We start from the raw sequence: 20,462 nt of genomic DNA, 5'->3' as shown, positions 1-20,462 counted from the left end.
TTAAATATAAATCTGACAACAAAATTAAGTTTTCAAACCAGGTATTTATTAATAGGAAACACTGAACGATATACAATAAACCCCCCTGTGGTCTGTACATATTTAACCCCCTTTTCTAGCCCCATCCCCCAGCAACAAGCTGTATTGGTCGGTCTTTTCTCGTAGCATACTTGCATAAAGTTCAGAATAACACTAGCCACAGAATTCAATGCCTCCCCCCCCGGTCAGGATTAGAAGACAGACAGTAAGTTTTCCCTGTGTTGGAGGCAGAGGGGATCCGAACTCGTTCCCTGATTTCTCAGTTTTGCTGGTCAGCACACCCTAGTGTCCGGACACCGTATCGCCTTCTTAAACAACAACAATAAAAAAAAAACGGGAATCTGTGCAGAGAAGGAAGTTCACACGCGATAGGAGATCGGTGGAGGAGGAAGAAGTTAAGGGACATTCCCCTGGGGGGAGTTGGTTTAGCGAGCGATCGGCTCTGACCCAGCTGCTAACATTGGGCCATTGTTAGGAAGGGGAGAGAGAGAGAGAGAGAGAGAGTGTGTGTGAGGGCGGGGGGTGGGGGTGGGTGGGAGGGGGGGATGGGGGGAGTGTAGTCAGGAGAAAGTGTCAGGGTGATCCGGCGGCGATGTAATGCCGGAGAGCTATGCCTTATAGGAATGTTCTTATTGCAGCAAAGCAACATGGCGTCTCAGCCCCCAAGAAGTTTGGACTTTGCAGCCCAGTCTCTCTGTGCCTCCTTTCGCTTGTCTTCGGCCTGGAAGCAGCGGCAAGGCAGCCTGATTGCTTCCCCTGTCCCCCGAACTGTCGCTGCCCGCGGTGGGACTCCTCCTGCACAGTTAACTGCTCCAAAGCTGGACTTCAGCAGGCACCGGGAGTGATGGACTTGCCTCCCAACACCACTGTACTGTAAGTCGTTGCGGATTATTATCAGATTTTTGCAAAGATTGTGTCTCTCTTGGAAAGTGAAGTTTTTCTCTCTCAAAAGCATACTTTAATTCCTACAACTTCTAAAGGTACATGGCATTGCAGTTCAAATGTGACATAACATGGAGTGCAATATCGTTCAATTTCTTTCATTACAGTACATTACACTCCGAGGCGTCCCACTACAATTACAATTACAGGTTATATTTACAATATATATTCGGTGTCAAACATGCAGCCGGAGGGATTTTACACGGCTTGCAGCCCCCTCTGTGTCCTATTGCAGGATTTAAAATTACATTAGAATTCTTTCGTTTTGTAAGGATGCACCTATTGAAATGTAACCCCCGACACTGTCAAAGGTGGCGTTCTCCTGAATCTCAAGGCAAAACATTTTAATACATTTCCTGAGGGGAAAAAAAGTGGATAAATCAAACTCTAAGACTTTTGTTTGTACAAAACTCCCGCCATCAGTTCCAAACGCGCACAGAAATGTTAAAGTTGCTAATAGCTATCAGTACAGGGGTCACAGAACCTAACAGGAGTGTGGTTCAACTCTGCAGTGATTAAAGAATGTGCAAAATGTGACTCTCCGGGCTTGGCAAAGCTGTGCATTTGGTATTTTTGCAGTTGTTAACTGAGCATCCAAAACTCCAGCATTTGTTTTCGGGGAGGGCGGGCTAGGAGAAACTTCAGGAAAGCATTTAATTCCAAAAAGGATTTTTTTTCTCTCTCTCTCTCTCTCTCTAAAAGTAGGCTGTGGGGGTTGGGGGAACTTTCATCCAGACACAACCAATTTGGGAAAATAAGTGTCATATTCCGCTTTCCTGTATTGGAGCTGGAATGTCTAAACGTAATGTGGAAGGAACTCGAAATGTCATAAACAGATTTAAATGTTTTACAGAAAGCCTCCGTCCAAATCCAGATGCCAACTCTCGGTTGCCTTTGATCCGAACTCTGTGGCTTTCCTGAAGCGCAGCTTGTTGGATGTATCAGCCAATCGGGGTTTTTTTTTGGTTAATTATTACCTAGAACTATGGCTGCTGATTGGGATAAGATTTGCATAACATTTCAATGATTAGGTAAAGCTCGACAGTTTTGAGGTCTACTTAATTTCACTACTTTCTGTCCTGAATAGGTTTTAGCCAGGTGCAATGGTATTATTTAACAAATTAAAAATAATGTCATACAAGCATTCGGATTTCAGTGGACTGCTGGCTAGGTGAAGTTCTGGAATGTGTCCTCCCAGTAACTTGGGTTGCGGCTGAGGAAAAGTGGAACATTAGGAAGAAGTATTGGTTACAAGTCTGACACTGACAATGATTGGGAGGGGAGCAATTTGAGGTGATGAATTAAGTGATGTATTGCCTGGCATTGAAGTGGTTTGGCTCAGGAATGACTTTGGCTTATTTTCCTGTTTTCAAATACATTAAATAAGGCTGAGTGGCAACAGTGGCAGAAATATGTTTAGATTTTTTTCTTTTATTGAAAATTGCAAAGGATTAATCCCATCCCACATAATACATTTCCTCCAATTTTTAATGGAAATACTCATTGTGAAAAAATATACAAACATTACTTTGAAGATTTTAGATAGATCAACTGAATTTGCGAAGATCACTGAAATTTCAGGTAATATTACAGCCTGTTTCATCTACATGTTAATGCTTGTACTCCTTTTCGGCCCCAGTTTCCTACATTTCACTCTTGGTAGCCTTGCCTTCAGCTGCCAAGAAGCTAAGCTCAGGAATTCCTTCCGTAAACCCTTCCATCTCTCCACCCCGTTTCTCCTTTAAGTCCTTGAAACCTACCTCTTTGACTGAGCTATTGGTCGCCTGTTCTAATGCCTCCTTATGTGACTCAGTGTCAACTTCTGATTGATTATGTTCCTGTGAAGCATCTTAGGATGTTTTACTACACATAAAAGCACAACATAAATGCAAGTTGTTGTGTTGCTACCATCCTGTAGAGACCACCATAGATTTAGATAAAATGCCCACCATCACAATCTTTCTGATGTTTGAAACAGTTGTTGGACCACGTGAAAGACGAGAGGTGTGGAACTATGATGGAAGTCCTCTCACCAACGCTAGTCTATGACAGGAATAGTGAGCAATTTAGGAGATAAATCACCAATGGTTACGAATCTGTGAAATGACCTAGCCACTGTGCAATATAAGTATAACATTTTGCAAACATGTTGAATAATGAAAGAGTTAAAAAGATATCGATCAACTCGTGGAGGTGGGGAGGATGGAGTAAGGATAATAGTACACAGGTGCATTAACAGAGTTTTCAATTACTTTGCTCCTGGACACAATTGTGACAACACATACAGATCCCAAAGCAACGAGGGACCCTTATATACAGCTGAAGTTCACCCTCTACACAATCTAAATATAAATTGCTCTGGTTCTTTTTGTCAACAAGTTATTTAATCGCAGCAATGTGGTGCATGTTAATCTTGAACAATGGAGCAAGATGCTGTCAGGGCAGCAACATCATAATAGATGTTTGAATAGGGAGGTGCAAAATTATGACAAACTAAAATCTTAATGTGAACACCTTTTTAATACAATGCAGATATTACCATAACATGTAGATCCTGTGCCTTGGAGCAACCCATGGAAAGGTGCCAAGTTCACACTGCTGACTCCTCAATGCTGTGGCTAGATTAAGTGAATGTCTGCATATATGTGCAAGTAGTCACAGATAGCTGCTCCGTGACATCCAACAACACAAATCACTCAGTCATCAAATAAACAGAAAACCTCATAGGTTTTGATGTGTTAAAACAATGGAGCTCACAAGACATTATATATCTTGTGAACCTGAGGGGACAGAATGACTTCTTATGTTCATTGCTGATGTGTTTTGTAATGGCCATTGCTATAAAAGTATAATATTTACATAGAGAATAACAGATGGAAAAAATGTTACAGTAGATTCTCAGCAATCTTCTGCATTATTTGGTTATTAGCAAGCTTTGTTTTTCATGCTAGCTATTTGCAATCATCAGAAAATGAACATGCAATGGAAAATAGCTAGTTGGTTCATCAAGTTAATTCCTTCCATAGACCATATATAATCTATACCATCATGTCTCTAAACCACCCATTTTTTTTAGTCTTCTGAAGTAATGTCCAGCGTAATACTCCATGATCTCAGATGTGAAACAAACATTGAACTCAGAAGACAGCCCCAACGCAATACTGGTTACCGCTCCCTACTTCACAAAAAGCTCATTTTTATCCTATTTACATGCATTTCTAGTTTCCATTACCTACCCAGTTTAATCCATCCAATTTTCTTGATCTTTTTTGAAAGTCTCACATGTGGAACTTTACCAAAAGCCTTATGAAAGTAGAATATATTATATTCTACTGGATGCTCTACTACTAATTGAAAGAAGTCCAGTAGTTTAATGAGGCATGATCCAATCCTTCAAAATTATTCAATGCCTTATTACAGCAATGCTGTGGACAAGATCAGGAAAATTACAATGCTCAAAGGAGCTGCTGAACTCAAAAGATGTTACAAAAGAGGGATAAATAAATGTATTAATTGGTTTAGTACTTTTCTTCGAACTCTTAGAGGGATACTTGTGTTCTTCGAAGTGAGGGACACCAGAAACAATGGCCACCGGGCTGGGAGGGATTGGGTACAAAGTTTTCCCTCTTCTGATACCTGACCATTGACCTTCTGGAACTGTAATGTGGCATTTTTTTATTCGTTCCTGGGATGTGAGCATGGCTGGCAAGGCAGGCCATTTTTATCTTTCGCCAATTGCTCTTGAGAAGGTGGTGATGAGCCATCTTCTTGAATCGCTGCCGTCCATGTTGTGTAGATACACCCACTGTACTGCTACAGAGGGAATTCCAGGTTTTTGACTCAGCAACAGTGAAGGCATGTTGATATAGTTCTAAGTCAGGATGATGAGTGACTTGGAGAGGAACTTGCAGTGGTGGTGTTCCATAGCATCTATTGCCATAGTTCTTCTAGGTTGTAGAGATTGTAGGTTTGGAAGGCACTGTTGAAGGAACCTTGGTGAGTTGCTACAGAGAATCTTGTCGATGGTATGTACTGCAGCCACTGTGCATTGGTGGTGGAGGGAGTGAATGTCTATGTGATGGATGGAGTGCCAGTTGAGCGGGCTGCTTTGTCCTCAATGCTGTCGAGCTTCTTGAGTGTTGTTGGAGCTGCACTCATTCAGGCAAGTGAAGAATATTCCATCATGCTCCTGATTTTGCTTTGTATATGATGGGCAAGCTCTGGGGAGTCAGGAGTCAGAGCCTTCAGCAGTGCAGGAGAGAAATATTAGTTTTGTCACTAACAGCATTTCCCCCTCCCTACCCAGTTTTAATTTCCTTTGCCTGTTCACATTATTACACCAGCATCAAAAGGTAAGAAAGTTGCCCATGTACAAACAGCATGTTGATAAATTGAACAGTTTATATTTGCATTGATACACTGGAAAAAAGTCACTAAACATTGGTACATCTTTGGAGTGATTATATGTTTAAAATATGTCTTTATTATTTAAAGTAACAATTTGAAATATTAAAAAATCTTTAAAAATATGGCAGAATTAACATTCCCGTATTTGAAAGAATTCCAATAATTGGACTGCAATGTGACTGATTGGGAATACACATTTGAGACGTGAGATTGGATTACAGAGATTACATTATCAATAATTACCAATAGAAGTCTATTACCACTAAATTAAGGGACAGTCATTTGTCATTTGAATCCAATTGAGTGCAAGCAAAGCTGTTAATTAATCACGTTAATCTTGTAACAATAGGAATCTTCATCTCGCTGGTCTTCAGAAACATGCTAATCAGAAATGAGAGCCCCAGTGTTTTGAAGGCAAGTCAAATTCAATATTGGCAAACCAGTGGAGATAATATTTCTCCTGTGGTCCATAGATACTGTGTAGGGTAGGGTGGACTGTACAGCCATGGTTAGTAGATTTGCTTTTACTTGTGTTCTTGTCAATGGGATTGGATAATTCAGCCATAGTGAGTTCCATGATTGCTATTTATGAAAGAATTTGCATTGATCTAGCATCTTTCATGACCTCAGGATTTCCCAAAATACTTTGCAGCCAATCAAATACCTTTTTGAAGTGGAGTCACTGTTATAACTGAAGAAACATGGCAGTCAACTTGGGCAGCAAGCTCCCACAACCAACAATGTGATAATAACCAGATAATCTATTTTAGTGATGCTGGTTGAGTGATAAATATTCGCCAGGACAGTGGAGAGAAATCCCCTCCTCATCTTTAAGATGGTGTCTTCGGATCTTTTGCATCCACCTGAGAGGGCAGACAGGGCCTCATTTTATTCAAGGACAGCATCTATGGTGGAGTGTTAACCTAGAACTAGTGCTTAAGCCCCTGAAATTGGATTTGAACCGACATCTTTTTAAGTCAGAGGCTAGAGTGCTACCTCCAAGCCATGGTTAAGCCTGGCATTGATCCACTCTCATCAACCACTAAGATGATACACAGATAATGAGCAGTGGGGTTACTCATCCAGTTTTCCTCTGTTTGTCGTGTAAGCCATGTATACAATCAGAGATATGTGTGTGCGCCTGCTGTACTGAAGAAGCTGGACATAAGGTAACATAACCATAATATTCTGAAGAATAGGTCATTGCAACAAGTATAAAAATAAATCTGCAATTTCCCAGAGTAACCCTCACCTTGTAGTCAAGGGGAGACCACAGAGTGAATCATTAAAATTGGAATAAAGGCTGTCCAAGGAGGGATGTCTGTGAATTTTATGAAGGCTTTGGCACTGATATTCTACGTGGACATTGTCAATTAACACAGAACTTTGAGACATTGTTACATCAGTTCATGTGTTCTCAGCGCAGTGGCAGTACTGATGGCGTTGTTGCAGTCATACCCCTGTGGAGGACTAAGAGCCCCACCATCTTCTGGGTGGATGGACTTTGGAATGGAAAAGGATATTTTCGCCAAACTGCTCAACAGGAACTGAATGTTTAGGATGAAGGAACTGATAGCAGCTTAAGCACGACCACAAAGGAGCAAACTGACTGCCACTGAATCGTGACGTTCCAACTGGGATCACATACTTCATTTTATATTTCATTAAATAATTAACCCACAATCCACCTTACTGTTTACATTTCAGAATGAGGTGAACCTGCCTTAAAGATTGGCAGTATTTTATACTTTATTTCAATGATTCGTTCTTCAGCTAATCACGGTTTGACTACCACCCCCACCCCACCCCAACCCCAACTCCTTCTAGCAGATGTGTGCACATATCTGTGAGTGTTTACTGGCGAATTGCTGCCTGACATTTTATTTTTACTAAAAATAGTTTTTGTTTCCCAAATGAAAGGCTCACATTTTTACAACCCCAGGATGTCCCAAAGCATCTAACAGCCAATTAAATACGTTTTGGATTGTAGACACAATTGTCCTGTTGGAATTTCGGCAGCCAATTTACACACAGCAAGCTCCTACAAACACCAGTGTGATAACAACCAGATAACTTATTTTAGCAGTGTTTATTGAGGGATACATTTTGCTCAGGGCAAGGCTCACTCCCCTGCTCTTCTTTGAAATAATACCATGGAATCTTTTATCCATTTGCAAGAGCAGAAGGGGCCTCGATTTAACAGCTCAGCTGAAAGGAGTATTGCAGGCTACATACACACAGGCCTTTCTGTGCTACTTGCACTTTACTGTGCATAGAATCCCAGGCACAGGAATCAGTGGCATTTTAGATCCATCAAAACATGGCTCTGCTTCTGATGTTGGGCTAACAGAGTGACTTTAATTAGGTAAATGTTGGGAGCTTGTTATGTGCAAGGGCAATATTTCAGCAATTCAGATTACGTTTTCTGAGGAGCATTTGTTACAGTTGGGAACTCCCCCAATTCAGGTCTTTTCTCTGCCCCCAGCTGTTTTCAGCTGCCTATGTCCTAAGCTCTGGAACTCCCTCCCCAAACCTCTCCACCTTTCCTCCTCCTTTAGGATGCTGCTAAGGACCTTCCTCTTTGACCAACTTTTTTTTGGTCACTTGCCCTGATGTTTTGTTCTTCGGTTGGGTGTCAGTATTTTTCTAATTACTTCCTGCAAAGTGCCTACGTTAAAGGCACTGTAATAATGGAGTCTTTTGTGTTAAACTTGGATTCCAGGCTGTGGTAAGAGAAGAGAAATGCTTTCCGCAAATACTTAAGAATGTGAGATAGAATATAATGGGAAACATTTGGAGCACTCAAAATCCCGACGAATATGAAGAGGAAATAGCAAGTACACGACCGCCAAAAACTGAGGCTGAGCAGACTAAAATGAAGCGAGGATTATACAGGGTCTGATCTCGGAACATGATGTAATGTCTACAGACTGGATAATGAATGTACCTTATGGCATAGCTCAAACGCTCAAAAGCAGAAAAGAGAAAGATACAGTTTAACTCGTACATGGGATTGTCTGCCTGGTTTCAACTGGCTTGTTCACCAGGAAGACAGCATTTCATTCCCAGACGAGTGGCCATGTTTCCACTTCCTTACCCACTGACTCACTGGAGATGGGATCCACAATTCAGGAAAAATCATGTTCAGTGATGGGACACATTGTTCAACATACTTGACCCCAGCACCCAGCAGACATCCTTCCTGTTGTGACTCCTCTCCAAAATGGATGAGCACAGAAGTGGCAACTCACTCACATCCCTGTGCTGAGAGAATGTGGCAGTACAAGCTTAACTAATAGACAGGAGTCCGTTTTTTAAAAAAGTTTATTTTTACAGGATGGCATGGTCACTGATGGAGCAATTAAAATCAGGGATGCTCAAGAGGCCAGAATGAGATGAGCACAGATGTTTCAGAGGGCTGTGGGGCTGGATTGCCATAAAAAAACATCTGGTTTACTCATGTCCTTTGGGGAAGGAAATCTGCCATCCTTACCTGGTCTGGATTACATGTGGCTCCAGAGCAATGTCGTTGACCCTTAACTGCCCTCTGAAATGGCCCTGGCAAAGCCACTCAGTTGGACCAAACTATCACGTTTACAACAGTTCAAGTGGGCATCTCACTCACTGCCACCTTCTCAAGGGCCATAAATGCCATCCTTGACAGCAACGCCTACATCCCAAGAATGATTAAAATAAAATCGTATTGAATGTTCTGACTTTGTAAATGGCGTTACATTTTCCTCTAAAGGCTAAAATTCAACCTTCATTGTCCATTAGCTACAGTCACAGCAGCCTTAGCTGTCGCTAATCAGTAAGCTCTGTTTACAAAGACTCATTCAATGTGAACCTGAATTAGTCACTGACCCAAATCAAGGTCCACTGGATAAATGATGTCAGTGCAAACTGGGCATAAAAAGAAAAATGAAGATTAATTCAGTGACTTGTTGAGCTGTACAGGATGAGATACAGTACCACGTGTTAATTATGGGAGTGCAACACATTGCAAACATGGCCATGGAAATCACTTGCATACTGTGAAGGGAGCATGTCAGGCTACATACATGGTACTGTGGTCACATGTACACTGTGAAAAGTTTATGTCATTTTCACATGTACTCCAGTAGTGCACACAGTGAAAGAGATTTGAACTGTAATCCCCTACCAGAAAGAAAAAAAAGCCTTGCATTTCTATAGCACCTTTCTTCAGCATTTCCCAAAGAGCTTTACAACTAATTAAGTACTTTTTGAAATGTGCTCACTGTTGTAATGGAAGGTAATCAAATAGCACATGGCAAAGCCCCACAAACAGCACCAAGGTAATTGGCCAGATCATTTGTTTTAGTGGTATTAGTTGAGGGATGAATATTGGCCAGGGCACTATAGAGAACTCTCTTGCTTTCTTCAAAGTAGTGCTGGAGGGGTAGATGGGGCCACGATTTAATGTCTCTTCCAAAGGCTGCACCTTCAGGAGTCCTTCATTGGCTGCACAGCGCTGTGGGATGGCCCAAGATCTTGAAAAGTGCTACATAAATCAAACATCTTCTTTAAAAAAAAATTTATTTCAAAATATTCAACCATAAAGACCATCACAGCCAAGCTTACTCATGCCCTCACCCAAAGGCGTAGCCTCCTTCACACTTCTTCATCTAACCTTATCAGCATAATCTTCGATTCCTTTCTCCCTCATGTGTTTATCTAGCTTGTCTTTAAATGTTATTCGCCATAATTATCCCTTGTCATAGCGTACTGAGTTCCACATTCTCACCACTCTTTGGGTAAAGTGGTTTCTCCTGAATTCCATATCGGATTTATTGGTGATCTATGGTCTCTAGTTTTGGCCTCCCTCCTTATATCCAACTTATCAACATCTTTTCTAACCAGCACAGACTATTGGACCAAATGGTCTGTTTCTGTGCTATATAATCCATTTAATAATCTTATCGGCTTCCATTGTGTCACCCTTCAGCTTTCTCTTTTCGAGGGAAGAGAGTTCCTGGCTGTTCTGTCTTTCCTAATAGGCATAGCATATCAATTTTGGTACCGTCCGAGTTAATTTTTTTTGCAATTTCATCAGTGTCTCTATATCCTTCTGATATAGCGACCATAACTGTGCAATAGGGGGCCAGTTAACTCAGATGGCTAGCATGTGGTTCAGACTAACACTAACAGTGCAGGTTCAATTCCTGTTCTGGCTGAGGTAGACTTAGGACCTGCTTCCTTGCCCTGCCCCTGAGATTGGAAGGCAACAGCAAACCACCACTGACTAAAACAATGAAGAAAACAGCTCAGGATGAAGTATCAGACAATGAGACAAGGACTTGCCTCTGGGTAAAGAACAAATGACATGACGGCAATACTGTTGGCAGCATTGATACAAAATTAAGAATGCAAGTATTTCTTGAGCAAGTGTTACACCCAAGTGTTAACTCTGATCATAGGTTTAGACTGGGAATTGTATGCAGTATACGTTGACATATAGCCTTGCTCTGATAGCTGCGGTCTCTTCTTGGGTGATGGTATCTGTGGCCTGTTTGCCTGCCCACCAGCTTCGGCTTGGTCCAGTTGGGTATACTCTTTTCTCAGTCAGAAGGTTGTGGGTTCAAGACCCAATCTTGGGACTAAGTCAAACCTTTCAATTCAGCAGCTGTATTGTCAAGGCTGCTGCCTTTTCGATGTGATGCTGAATGGAAGGCCAATCTGTCTGCCCTGGCGGACGTTAAATGGTGCCACCATTCAAAGAAGATCGTGGAGTCCTTATAGTACCTTGGCCAACATTCTTCCCTCAACCAACTACATTAGAAGCTGATCAGTTGTTTCATTGGCTGCCCACAAACTGTCTACTGCAAGCTTCTGGGTTCACGTCCCACTTCAGGGCTGGAATGCAAAAATCAAAACTGACACTAGTGGAATAAAAACAGAAAATGCTGGAAAAATTCAACCTTTCCTACTGCCTATCAGGGGTCATTTGATTGTTCTTGGACGCTCCAACCCATGAGCCTTAAACGCGGGTAATCCAAGGGGGTGGAGCTTCTTGTTGAGGGCCTGGTTCAAGCATGTAGCATCTGAAAAGCTCTCTGTAATAAAGCTGTCAGTTTCTAGTTGAAACCTGTCCAATACATCCAGTCATTACAAAAAGTGAAACCCACGGTGGTTGACAGGGCCCTCAACCATGTCTGGCCCATCTCCCGCGCATCCGCTCTCACACTTTCCTCTCCCTCCTAGAACCATGATAGGGACCCCTTGTCCTCACTTATCACCCCACCAGCCTCCGCATTCAAAGGATCATACTCCACCATTTCCACCAACTCCAGCATGATGCCACCACCAAACACACCTTCCTTTCACCCCCCCCGGGGGCATTCCACAGGGATTGTTCCCTCCGGGACACCCTGGTCCACTCCTCCATCATTCCCTACACCTCAACCCCCTCCCACAGCACTTTCCCATGCAACCGCAGAAGGTGCAACACCTGCCCCTTTACTTCCCCCCTTCTCACCGTCCAAGGGCCCAAACACTCCTTTCAAGTGAAGCAGCATTTCACTTGCACTTCCCTCAATTTAGTCTACTGCATTCGCTGCTCCCAATGCGGTCTCCTCTACATTGGCGAGACCAAACGCAGACTGGGTGACCGCTTTGCAGAACACCTTCGGTCTGTCCGCAAGCATGAGCCAGACCTCCCTGTCGCTTGCCATTTCAACACTCCACCCTGCTCTCATGCCCACATGTCCGTCCTTGGCCTGCTGCAATGTTCCAGTGAAGCTCAACGCAAACTGGAGCAACAGCACCTCATCTTCCGACTAGGCACTTTACAGCCTCCCGGACTGAATATTGAGTTCAACAACTTTAGATCATGAACTCTCTCCTCCATCCCCTTTCTGATTCCCCTTTTTCCAATAATTTATCATTTTTTATATATATTTTTTTTTCTTTTCCCACCTATTTCCATTATTTTTAAATGTATTTCCATCCATTGTTTTATCTCTACCTTTTAGCCTATTTTGATCCGTTCCCCCCACTCCACCCCCACTAGGGCTATCTGTCCCTTGCTCGTCCTGCTTTCTACCCTTAATGTCATCATTAGCACATTCCTCAGCGAATATCACCACCGTCAACACCCCTTTGTCCTTTTGTCTATGACATCTTTGGCAATCTCTTCTTTGCCTCCACCTATCACTGGCCCTCTATCCAGCTCTGCCTGTCCCGCCCCCCCATCAACCATCTTATATTCCACCTCATTTCTATATTTCTTAGTTCTGATGAAGAGTCATACGGACTCGAAACGCTAACTGTGTTCTTCTCCGCAGATGCTGTCAGACCTGCTGAGTTTTTCCAGGTATTTTTGGTTTTGTTTTGGAGTTCCAGCATCTGCAGTATTTTGCTTTTAACAAAAAGTAATTAAGTTGACTCTGAAGCACTATAGGATGTTCTGAGAACATGCTAAGGTGCCACACAAATGTGAGTTCCTTCTTTCTTTCTCACCTGTTTGTTTAACAAAATTAGCCAGAGATTTGCTGCAGCTCCAGCTGTATCAATATGGGGTTGTAGGTCAGGTGCTCAGTCAGTATGTGTAAACCTGTCCCAACTAAGTATATTTCCAATATTACAAAAAAGGATAAACAGGTACTGGAGAAAATGCAAGAAGATTCCCAAGTGTGAACCCAGAACTGAGAGGTTAGAATATCAGGAAAAATTGATCAGACTTTCTTCTAGAAAAGAGAAGGCTGAGAGGTGACTGAATATAAGTCTCTAAAATGGTGAAAGTGTTTGATAGGGTGGACGTAACGAAAATGTTTCTACTTGTGAGGGCAGTCCAAAACTTGGGGCCATAGATATAAGATAGTCATTAAAAAATCCAATAGGAAATTCAGGAGATGCTTATTTACCCAGAGAGTGGTGAGAATGTGGAACTTGCTACCACAGGGAATAGTTGAGGCAAATAGTACATATGTATATATATATATATATATATATATATAGGGCAGGATTTTCCCATCGGCGAGCTGGGGGGCGGGTGGAACTCCCGATGTCATCACGCCCCATTTAAATTTTCAGGTAGGCAGGAGTGCAACAAAATCAGCTGTGTGCCTGCTGACCTGTCAATGGCCATTGACAGAGTCGTTGAACTAATTAATGGACTTGCCCGTCCAACCTTAAGGTTGGCGGGTAGGCCAGGAGCCCTGGCAGGAATTGGAAAAAGCATGAAACCTCACCCACTGGCGGGATGAGGTTTCGTGTAGGTTTTTTAAAAAAATTATGGACATGTCCCAACTCATGTGACAATGTCACATGAGGGGACATGTCAGGGAATTTTTTTTTCTTCTATTTTTAATATTTTTGACAGTAGAGGCGATCTCCCTGAGGCAGCACTTAGCCTCAGGGAGATGAGCGTGCTCTTTTGTGCGCATGCGCGAAAGAGCGCACTCTCAGGTTTAGGGTTCCCCCCCTGCTCGCACAGGGAGCGCATAGCTCTTCCGTGCGGATGTCACGCTGGGTGGGCCTTAATTGGCCCGCCCACGTAAAATGGCGCTGCGCCTGTGCGAGCCCGTACTTCAACTTCGCCCCCAACAGGGGAAAAATCCTGCCCATAGGTTCATGTGGAGCATAAACACTAGCATGGACCAAGTACCCTGTTACTGTGCTGTAACTACCCTTTTTTTCTTTCATAGGATGTGGTCATCACTGGGAAGGCCAGCATTTGTTGCCCATCCCTAATTGCCCTTGAACTGAGTGGTTTGCTGGACCATTTCAGGGGTAGTTAAGAGTCAACCACATTGTTGTGGGTCTGGGGTCACACTTAGGCCTGACAAGGTAAGGATGGCAGATCTCCTTCCTTCAGGGACATTAGTGAACCAAATGGGTTTTTATGGCAATTGTTTCATAGTTGCTATTACTGAGATTTTTTTTAAGTTGCAGATTTATTAATTGCATCTAAATTCCACCCACTACTATGTTGGGATTGGACCTCGTACCACCAGAGCAATAGCCTGGGTCCCTGAATTATTCATCCAGTGATATTACCACTATGCCACCACCACCGCCCCCAATGATGTAATAACACAAAATAAGGCTCTAAGATTTGGTCATGTACTGTTGGGTGAATTTGATTCTGATGCTTCATGAAGGGTTTGGGCTCCATATCTGGGCACAACAATTCCATTTCTAGTTGGATCATGCGATATTGTTTAACTGACATGGTTTCAGATCACTTGAGTGACTACTGCTTTGTTTAAAAGCCTGAAGCTTCCCACACGAGTTCCAACAGCAAGTTACAGGCAAGGTCTGAGTTCATCCAAACTGGGAAATTGAAGCCGCATTTGGATTTACCCTAAATTTAAGGGCTGGCTGCTGAAATTGTCATCCTTCTGTTGTGGACAGCGCTGTTGTGGAAAGACTAAGTTCGTCCTGAGAGATTATAGGATGAAGGAAGTACATTGCCATGTGCTATTTGTTGAAACTGACAATTAATCAGTTTTTATTCATCAAATTTTGCTAAAGAGTGAGTTGGGGTGAGTCACACTAAACAACTTACACTTGTAAAGCACCTCTAATAGAATTGAACATCTCAAGGCGCTTCACAGGAGCATTATCAGAGCCACATTTTCTTTGCTTCATCATTGGTTGCCATGCTCAGTTGCCGAGGCCCTGAGCTCTGGAATTCCTTCGCTAAACCTCTCTGCCTCCGTGCTTCCCTCTCCTCTTTTAAGGAGCTCCTTAAAACCTGCTTCTTTGACCAAGCTCTTGGTCAGCTGTCCTACTATCTTCTTATGCGGCTCGGTGCTTTGCTCCGTTAAAGGTGCAATTGTAATGCAAGTTATTGTTACAGTCATTCCCATTCTCACATGTAGCCATCGGAGATGGAGTGAATGCCTGGTGAACAGAACACAGGGAATAAAACTTCAAACAGCAGAGAAAGGGAAAGCAAAAAAAGAAAGGGAAAATACCATGATTACCTTCAAGAGGGGAAAAAAAGAATTTGGCAAATTTTTTTTTTTGGTTGACCATGAGGGTGTTGTCTTTTGTTGTAACGGTGACGCGATCTGCAGATGATGTGATGTGCAAGTGAGTCAACAACATAATCCATATTGTACTGTCACTTGTTATAGGACTTTAAAAATAAATCTTATTTCATGACCAGAACCCTCCTTCATAAACTGTAACTCAGTCACAACGATCTTACTTCATGATATGTACAAGCTTGAGGGGATGCAAAGCTAATGTCAAATTTCAAAGATTTACATCTCAACTATTTCTGGAGCCTGTGTTGTGGAAAAGTCTGCTTTATAACACGGCGGCTAATTTACCACCAGGGAGCCGCCATTCCCATTCTCCCTTTCAGTCCGTTCTGCTTTTAGGATGACCTCATCATAGCCAGCTTGTATGCTGTAGATGCTGTAAGACTTTCCACAGAAAGTTGGCTTGTACCTTTCTCTAAAAGAAGAAAAAAAAAAGTCTGCTTTGCTTAGGAGACGAGAAGAAACCTCAGGAATGTTTGACAGTGTACTGTAGACAGATAGTGCACCATGGCTCCTATGGTACCACCTTTCCCAGAATGCACCACAAACTGACCCCTCCCTTCCCTCAGCAATGAAGAAATATGCCAAAAACCGAGACTACTTGATGGGTAATTCAGTTTCTGAACAAATTATTCGCACTATGAAATTGGGCGGACCCCTCTTTCAGAGAACTAGTTCCATGAATAGATCTTCCAACATTTCAGTGGCGCAGTCCTCTTTATTTTAGTTTGATTATCAGCCCTGGGTCAGTCAGTAGCACTCTTGTTTTTAAGTCAGAAGATTGTGAGTTCAAATCCCACACCAGGATTTAAGAACAGAAATCAAGGCTGTCACTCCCAGTGCAGTGCTGAGGGTGTGCTATACTGCTGGAAGTGCTGAATTAGACTGAGGCCCTGTCTGTCCTTGTAGGTGGATGTAAAAGATTCCATGGCACTATTTCAAAAAAAGAGCAGGAGAGTTATGCCTGCTGTCCTGGCCAATATCTATCTTGTTATCACATTGCTGTTTTTGGGACCTTCCTGTGCACATATTGGTTGCCTTGTTTCCTACATTAGTGACTACACTTCTAAAGTACTTCATTGGCTGTAAAGGGCTTCTGAATGTCTTGAGGTCATGAAAGGTGCTACAGAAATGGAGCACCATTTCTTTTAGGCAAAAATTAGAAAATTGTTTCACTGTACAGTTATAGACGTTCACCTCGACATTTGTTAACGATTAAGGCGATGGAAAAGAAACAACTTACATTTCTGTAGTACCTTTCACAACTCAGGATGTCCCAGGACAGCCAATGAAGTGCCATTGAAGTGTGGTGACTCATGTAACATGGGAAATTGGAGCACGTTATGACACAGAATCTTGTATTTTCACTGGACTCCAGGAACAGTCAAGTGTGTGCCATTTCTGCCACACAGCCCTCTCTGATCTCCATTAAAGCATAAGTACGTAATAAAATGCATGAAGATGTAGGCCCAAAGAATGTCTACATTCTGCATTAATAATAAAGCAAATCTGATCATGATATATTACGCTTAAATGCAACTGATTATACACGTGGGAACTCTGGCATGGGCCCCATATTGGTAGGCCCATGGGTTAATCCACCCTTGGCAATGAATCAACTTGCCTTTGCTTGTTAGGAAAATCTCATCAAAATGCAGGGAGCAAATTACTAGAGTTGCATTGAATTTTACAACACAGAAACAGGCTATTCGGCACAACTGGCCAATGCCAATGCCATGAGCCTCCTCCCACAGTACTTGAATTAACCCAATCAACACATTCTTCTATTCCTTTCTCCTATATGTACTTATCTAGCTTCCCCTTAAATGCTGCCACTGTTGGAAATCTGAGATTAAATAGAAAATGAAGGTCCGGTGGCCACAGCATAGAGAGGGGGGAGGTTAGGTTCATGTCAGAATGTTCCTTTGTCAGAACTGGAAGATGTTACAGATGAAAAGCTTATAAGAAGCTGTTCTTTCCTCCCCTCCAACCAGCCCGTTTCCTGCCTCTGCATTGCATAAAACTGCTGCACCTCTAACTTCTTCCAGTTCTGTTGAAAGATCATTGCCCTGAAACACTAACTCTGTTTCTCTCTCCAAAATTGCTGCCTGACCTTGCTCAGTGTGTCCCGGCATGTTCTGCTTTCCTTTTATGTTTCCAGCATCTGCAGTGCTTTGCTTTACAGGAGAACAGAAGCAGACAGGCAAAGAAAGAAGTGACCGCACAAGGAAAGGAATGGGGAGTTCTGTAAAGTGGAGAGCAGAGGATAAATGACAAGTTCTAAAAGTGTAAGAGAAAAGAGAGCACGATGAGAGAAATAAGATAGTATTACACATGAGACCCAGAGGATGTGCAAATGGTTAGAGCAGAATAGCAGGGAAAAGCTGGCAGAGTGGAACTAGTTCTAGTGGCTCAGAAGTGTAGGGAGACACAGCCCTCAATCTTTAATGTATGTTAGAGTTCACTCAGGAAGTTTGGGTTGCTGTAGCAACATGCACTTTTACACACAGGTTGTAGTCTGGAGCTATGGATAGTAAAGGTTGAGGTTCTAATTTGCTTTCCATCACATGGCAACTAGGAATCTTTCCCACTCTTACCACCTGCATGTGTTGAAAGGATTTGCAGATTGATAATCAACCTGTTTGGCTGCATTGCGAGCACACATTCCTTGGCCATCAAGTCCTGGGATGGGGCTTGAACCTAGAGCTTCTGGCTTAGAGGCAGGGACACTACCCACTGCACCACAAGACCTTCAACTCTTCATCCTGAACCGAATACAATATGCCTTATGCAACCTGTCCTCAATTTAACCCTCTAAGCCCCAACAGCACACTGTGGTGGGAGGGAAAGGGGCACAGACCACTCTGCTGGTCATGTGCCAATAAGAATCGCAACCCCTAGCACTGACTCTCAATCTGTCCCACCTCCAGAACTGCTGGTTGTGTCCATTCAGAACTAGCAGCAGCTGCAATCAGAGAGAGATTGGAAGGTGTGGTTGAGGTTTGAAGCTGCTGAGGTCAATGTTTAAGGCTAGTGGTTGCAAAGCACCCAGTAGAACGAGGAGTTGCTGTTTCCTAAGCTTGGGTTGAGCTTCATTGCAAGAGCGACGAAGGTCGAGGACAGAGAAGTCGGAGCGGAAGTGAGATGGAGAATTAACGTGGCAGGTGACAAGGAGCTCATCCTTACAGACAGAACGGAGATGTTCTGTAAAGTGATTATCAATCTGCATTTGACTTATCCTAATGAAACATCTTATTGCTTGTGGAGGATGTCATTATAATGAAAATGACCCACAGCTAATCTGCCTTCTTCAAACAATGAAAATTTTGCCAAATATTTCTTTCCCCCTCAAAGGCAGTACCCCTTTAAGGATCAGTTCTTGGAAAATGATTCGTGACCTAGGAGTGAAAACTGAGTAGTAGAAACCCCAGCAATTGGGCTAAGGGAGAGGTTAGAAACTTAGTGCGCATGGAGCTGCAAGGAATAAGTAATGGTTATAATGCTCTCAAATATCATTCAACATTGTTAGAAAGGGAAAGAAAAATATCAAAATAACTAAAGGCTTATCCAAAACAATAACCTTTTTGCCCATTTCTGGACGCATTAATGGAAACTCAACTATGAAGTTGTGCAGGGTTACAGTGTGAATAGAAATTTCACATTAGGTATATATACATATATATATGTATATATATGAATTTACTGTGTGTGTATACATATATTTAACCCCACAAGGGAGAGAAAGGAAGGAGGGAGGGACAGGAAAAATGCATGCCCATTAATAACAATCATTTGCAGGTAACAATTTTCTGTTCAAGAAGAAGGAAAGTGTAAATTTGCACTTTGCATTATTGTGTCATCTTTTTTGATGCTGAAACCCGAGATCCAATAAATGAGATTTGTTCAGAATCCAGTAAAAGGAGACTTGATGAAAGTATTTGTGTTGAAGGCAGAACAGAAAATGTACTAAGTATTTTACTGAACTGTTTGCATTTGTGACAGTGTAAATTAACCCCTTATTGACTTGTTCGTAATCATTTTTCCTATGCATATTTGTCATACTTTTCTGTGTTGCCTATTATCTTTGCTTCAGAAATTGTTTTAAGTGTAAATAAATTTGATTGACTATTTTAGCCTGTGAGCGGCTGTAGCATTTAACTGCCTTCCAGATTGATTAGAAACGTGGTGGAGTCGTTTGTAAATTCCAGGAGATAACATGCCATGATCAGGGCTGTTAGAACCTGGATATACTGATTATAACAAGGAATGACAGGCAGATCACAAAGATCTGTTTGTTTGTGGTGACTGTCATCCCAGGCTTTGCATGAGGAAGCAGACTTGGAAAAAGCCTCAACTTAATGAACACGTATTTTGATAAAATTATTTGCAGGAAGATTCTGCAATGAGGCAAACTCTGTCAAGTTATTTTGAGGCCAGTATGTATTTGAGACAAAAATGAGACACAGCTGTCCTCCCTCCTTCCCTACTCCTTTCACCCTCCCTCAAAAAAGTTTGGTAAATGCTTTTTCATGAAGATTGAGCTCTGCTTTAAGGCTGCTTCCTGCAGACTTTCCTTTAGGAATGGTGCGTGCCTTAGAGAACGCATCTGTGATTATTTGTATATAAACAGCTCCTGGTTTCCATGGGGTTATCACAGCTGTTGTTCATTGGAATAATGGAAGTTTAAAATGTCCTACCATGAATTCCAAAGCACAGCAGGTCGTAAAAAATAAAATTACATCCATTTCCATATTTTGCCAAAATGTGGCCAATCATTTCAGTCACTCAAAAAAAATGTTAAATATGATGCAGGAATTGAATAAATAGAATTTTCTCACTGGAGCAATGAAAAATTATAATCTATTGATATTGACCTTTGAGCAGAAATGTTGTTGGAATCACCGATTTAAATTTTAAAGCACCTGTGGCAAAATTCAAACCCCAAGATGAAGCCACAAGAATTAGTTCCAATCCGTTGGCGCCTATCCATATTTTTGTTTGATTTGTGGACTACACCTGATCTCAGAGGACTATTTTACCTCGACTGTGGGCAGCTAGATC

General features: G+C 42.2%; 1 protein-coding gene across 1 annotated transcript in view; it reads left to right on the top strand.

Annotated features, from left to right (window-relative positions):
* The first annotated feature begins 585 nt into the window (after positions 1–585).
* Positions 586–20,462, top strand: part of pkd1a (polycystic kidney disease 1a) — a 174,353-nt gene continuing 154,476 nt past the window's right edge. Inside the window, exon 1 of the mRNA XM_078558920.1 lies at positions 586–912. Within this exon, the coding sequence (XP_078415046.1) occupies positions 650–912 (263 nt within the window). The 5' untranslated portion in view covers positions 586–649. The remainder of the gene's footprint in view (positions 913–20,462) is intronic.

Source organism: Cetorhinus maximus, chromosome 15 (assembly GCF_964194155.1).
Source record: "Cetorhinus maximus chromosome 15, sCetMax3.hap1.1, whole genome shotgun sequence".
In the NCBI taxonomy this organism is placed as follows: Eukaryota; Metazoa; Chordata; class Chondrichthyes; order Lamniformes; family Cetorhinidae; genus Cetorhinus; species Cetorhinus maximus.
This window is presented reverse-complemented; position numbering and strand designations above follow the sequence as displayed.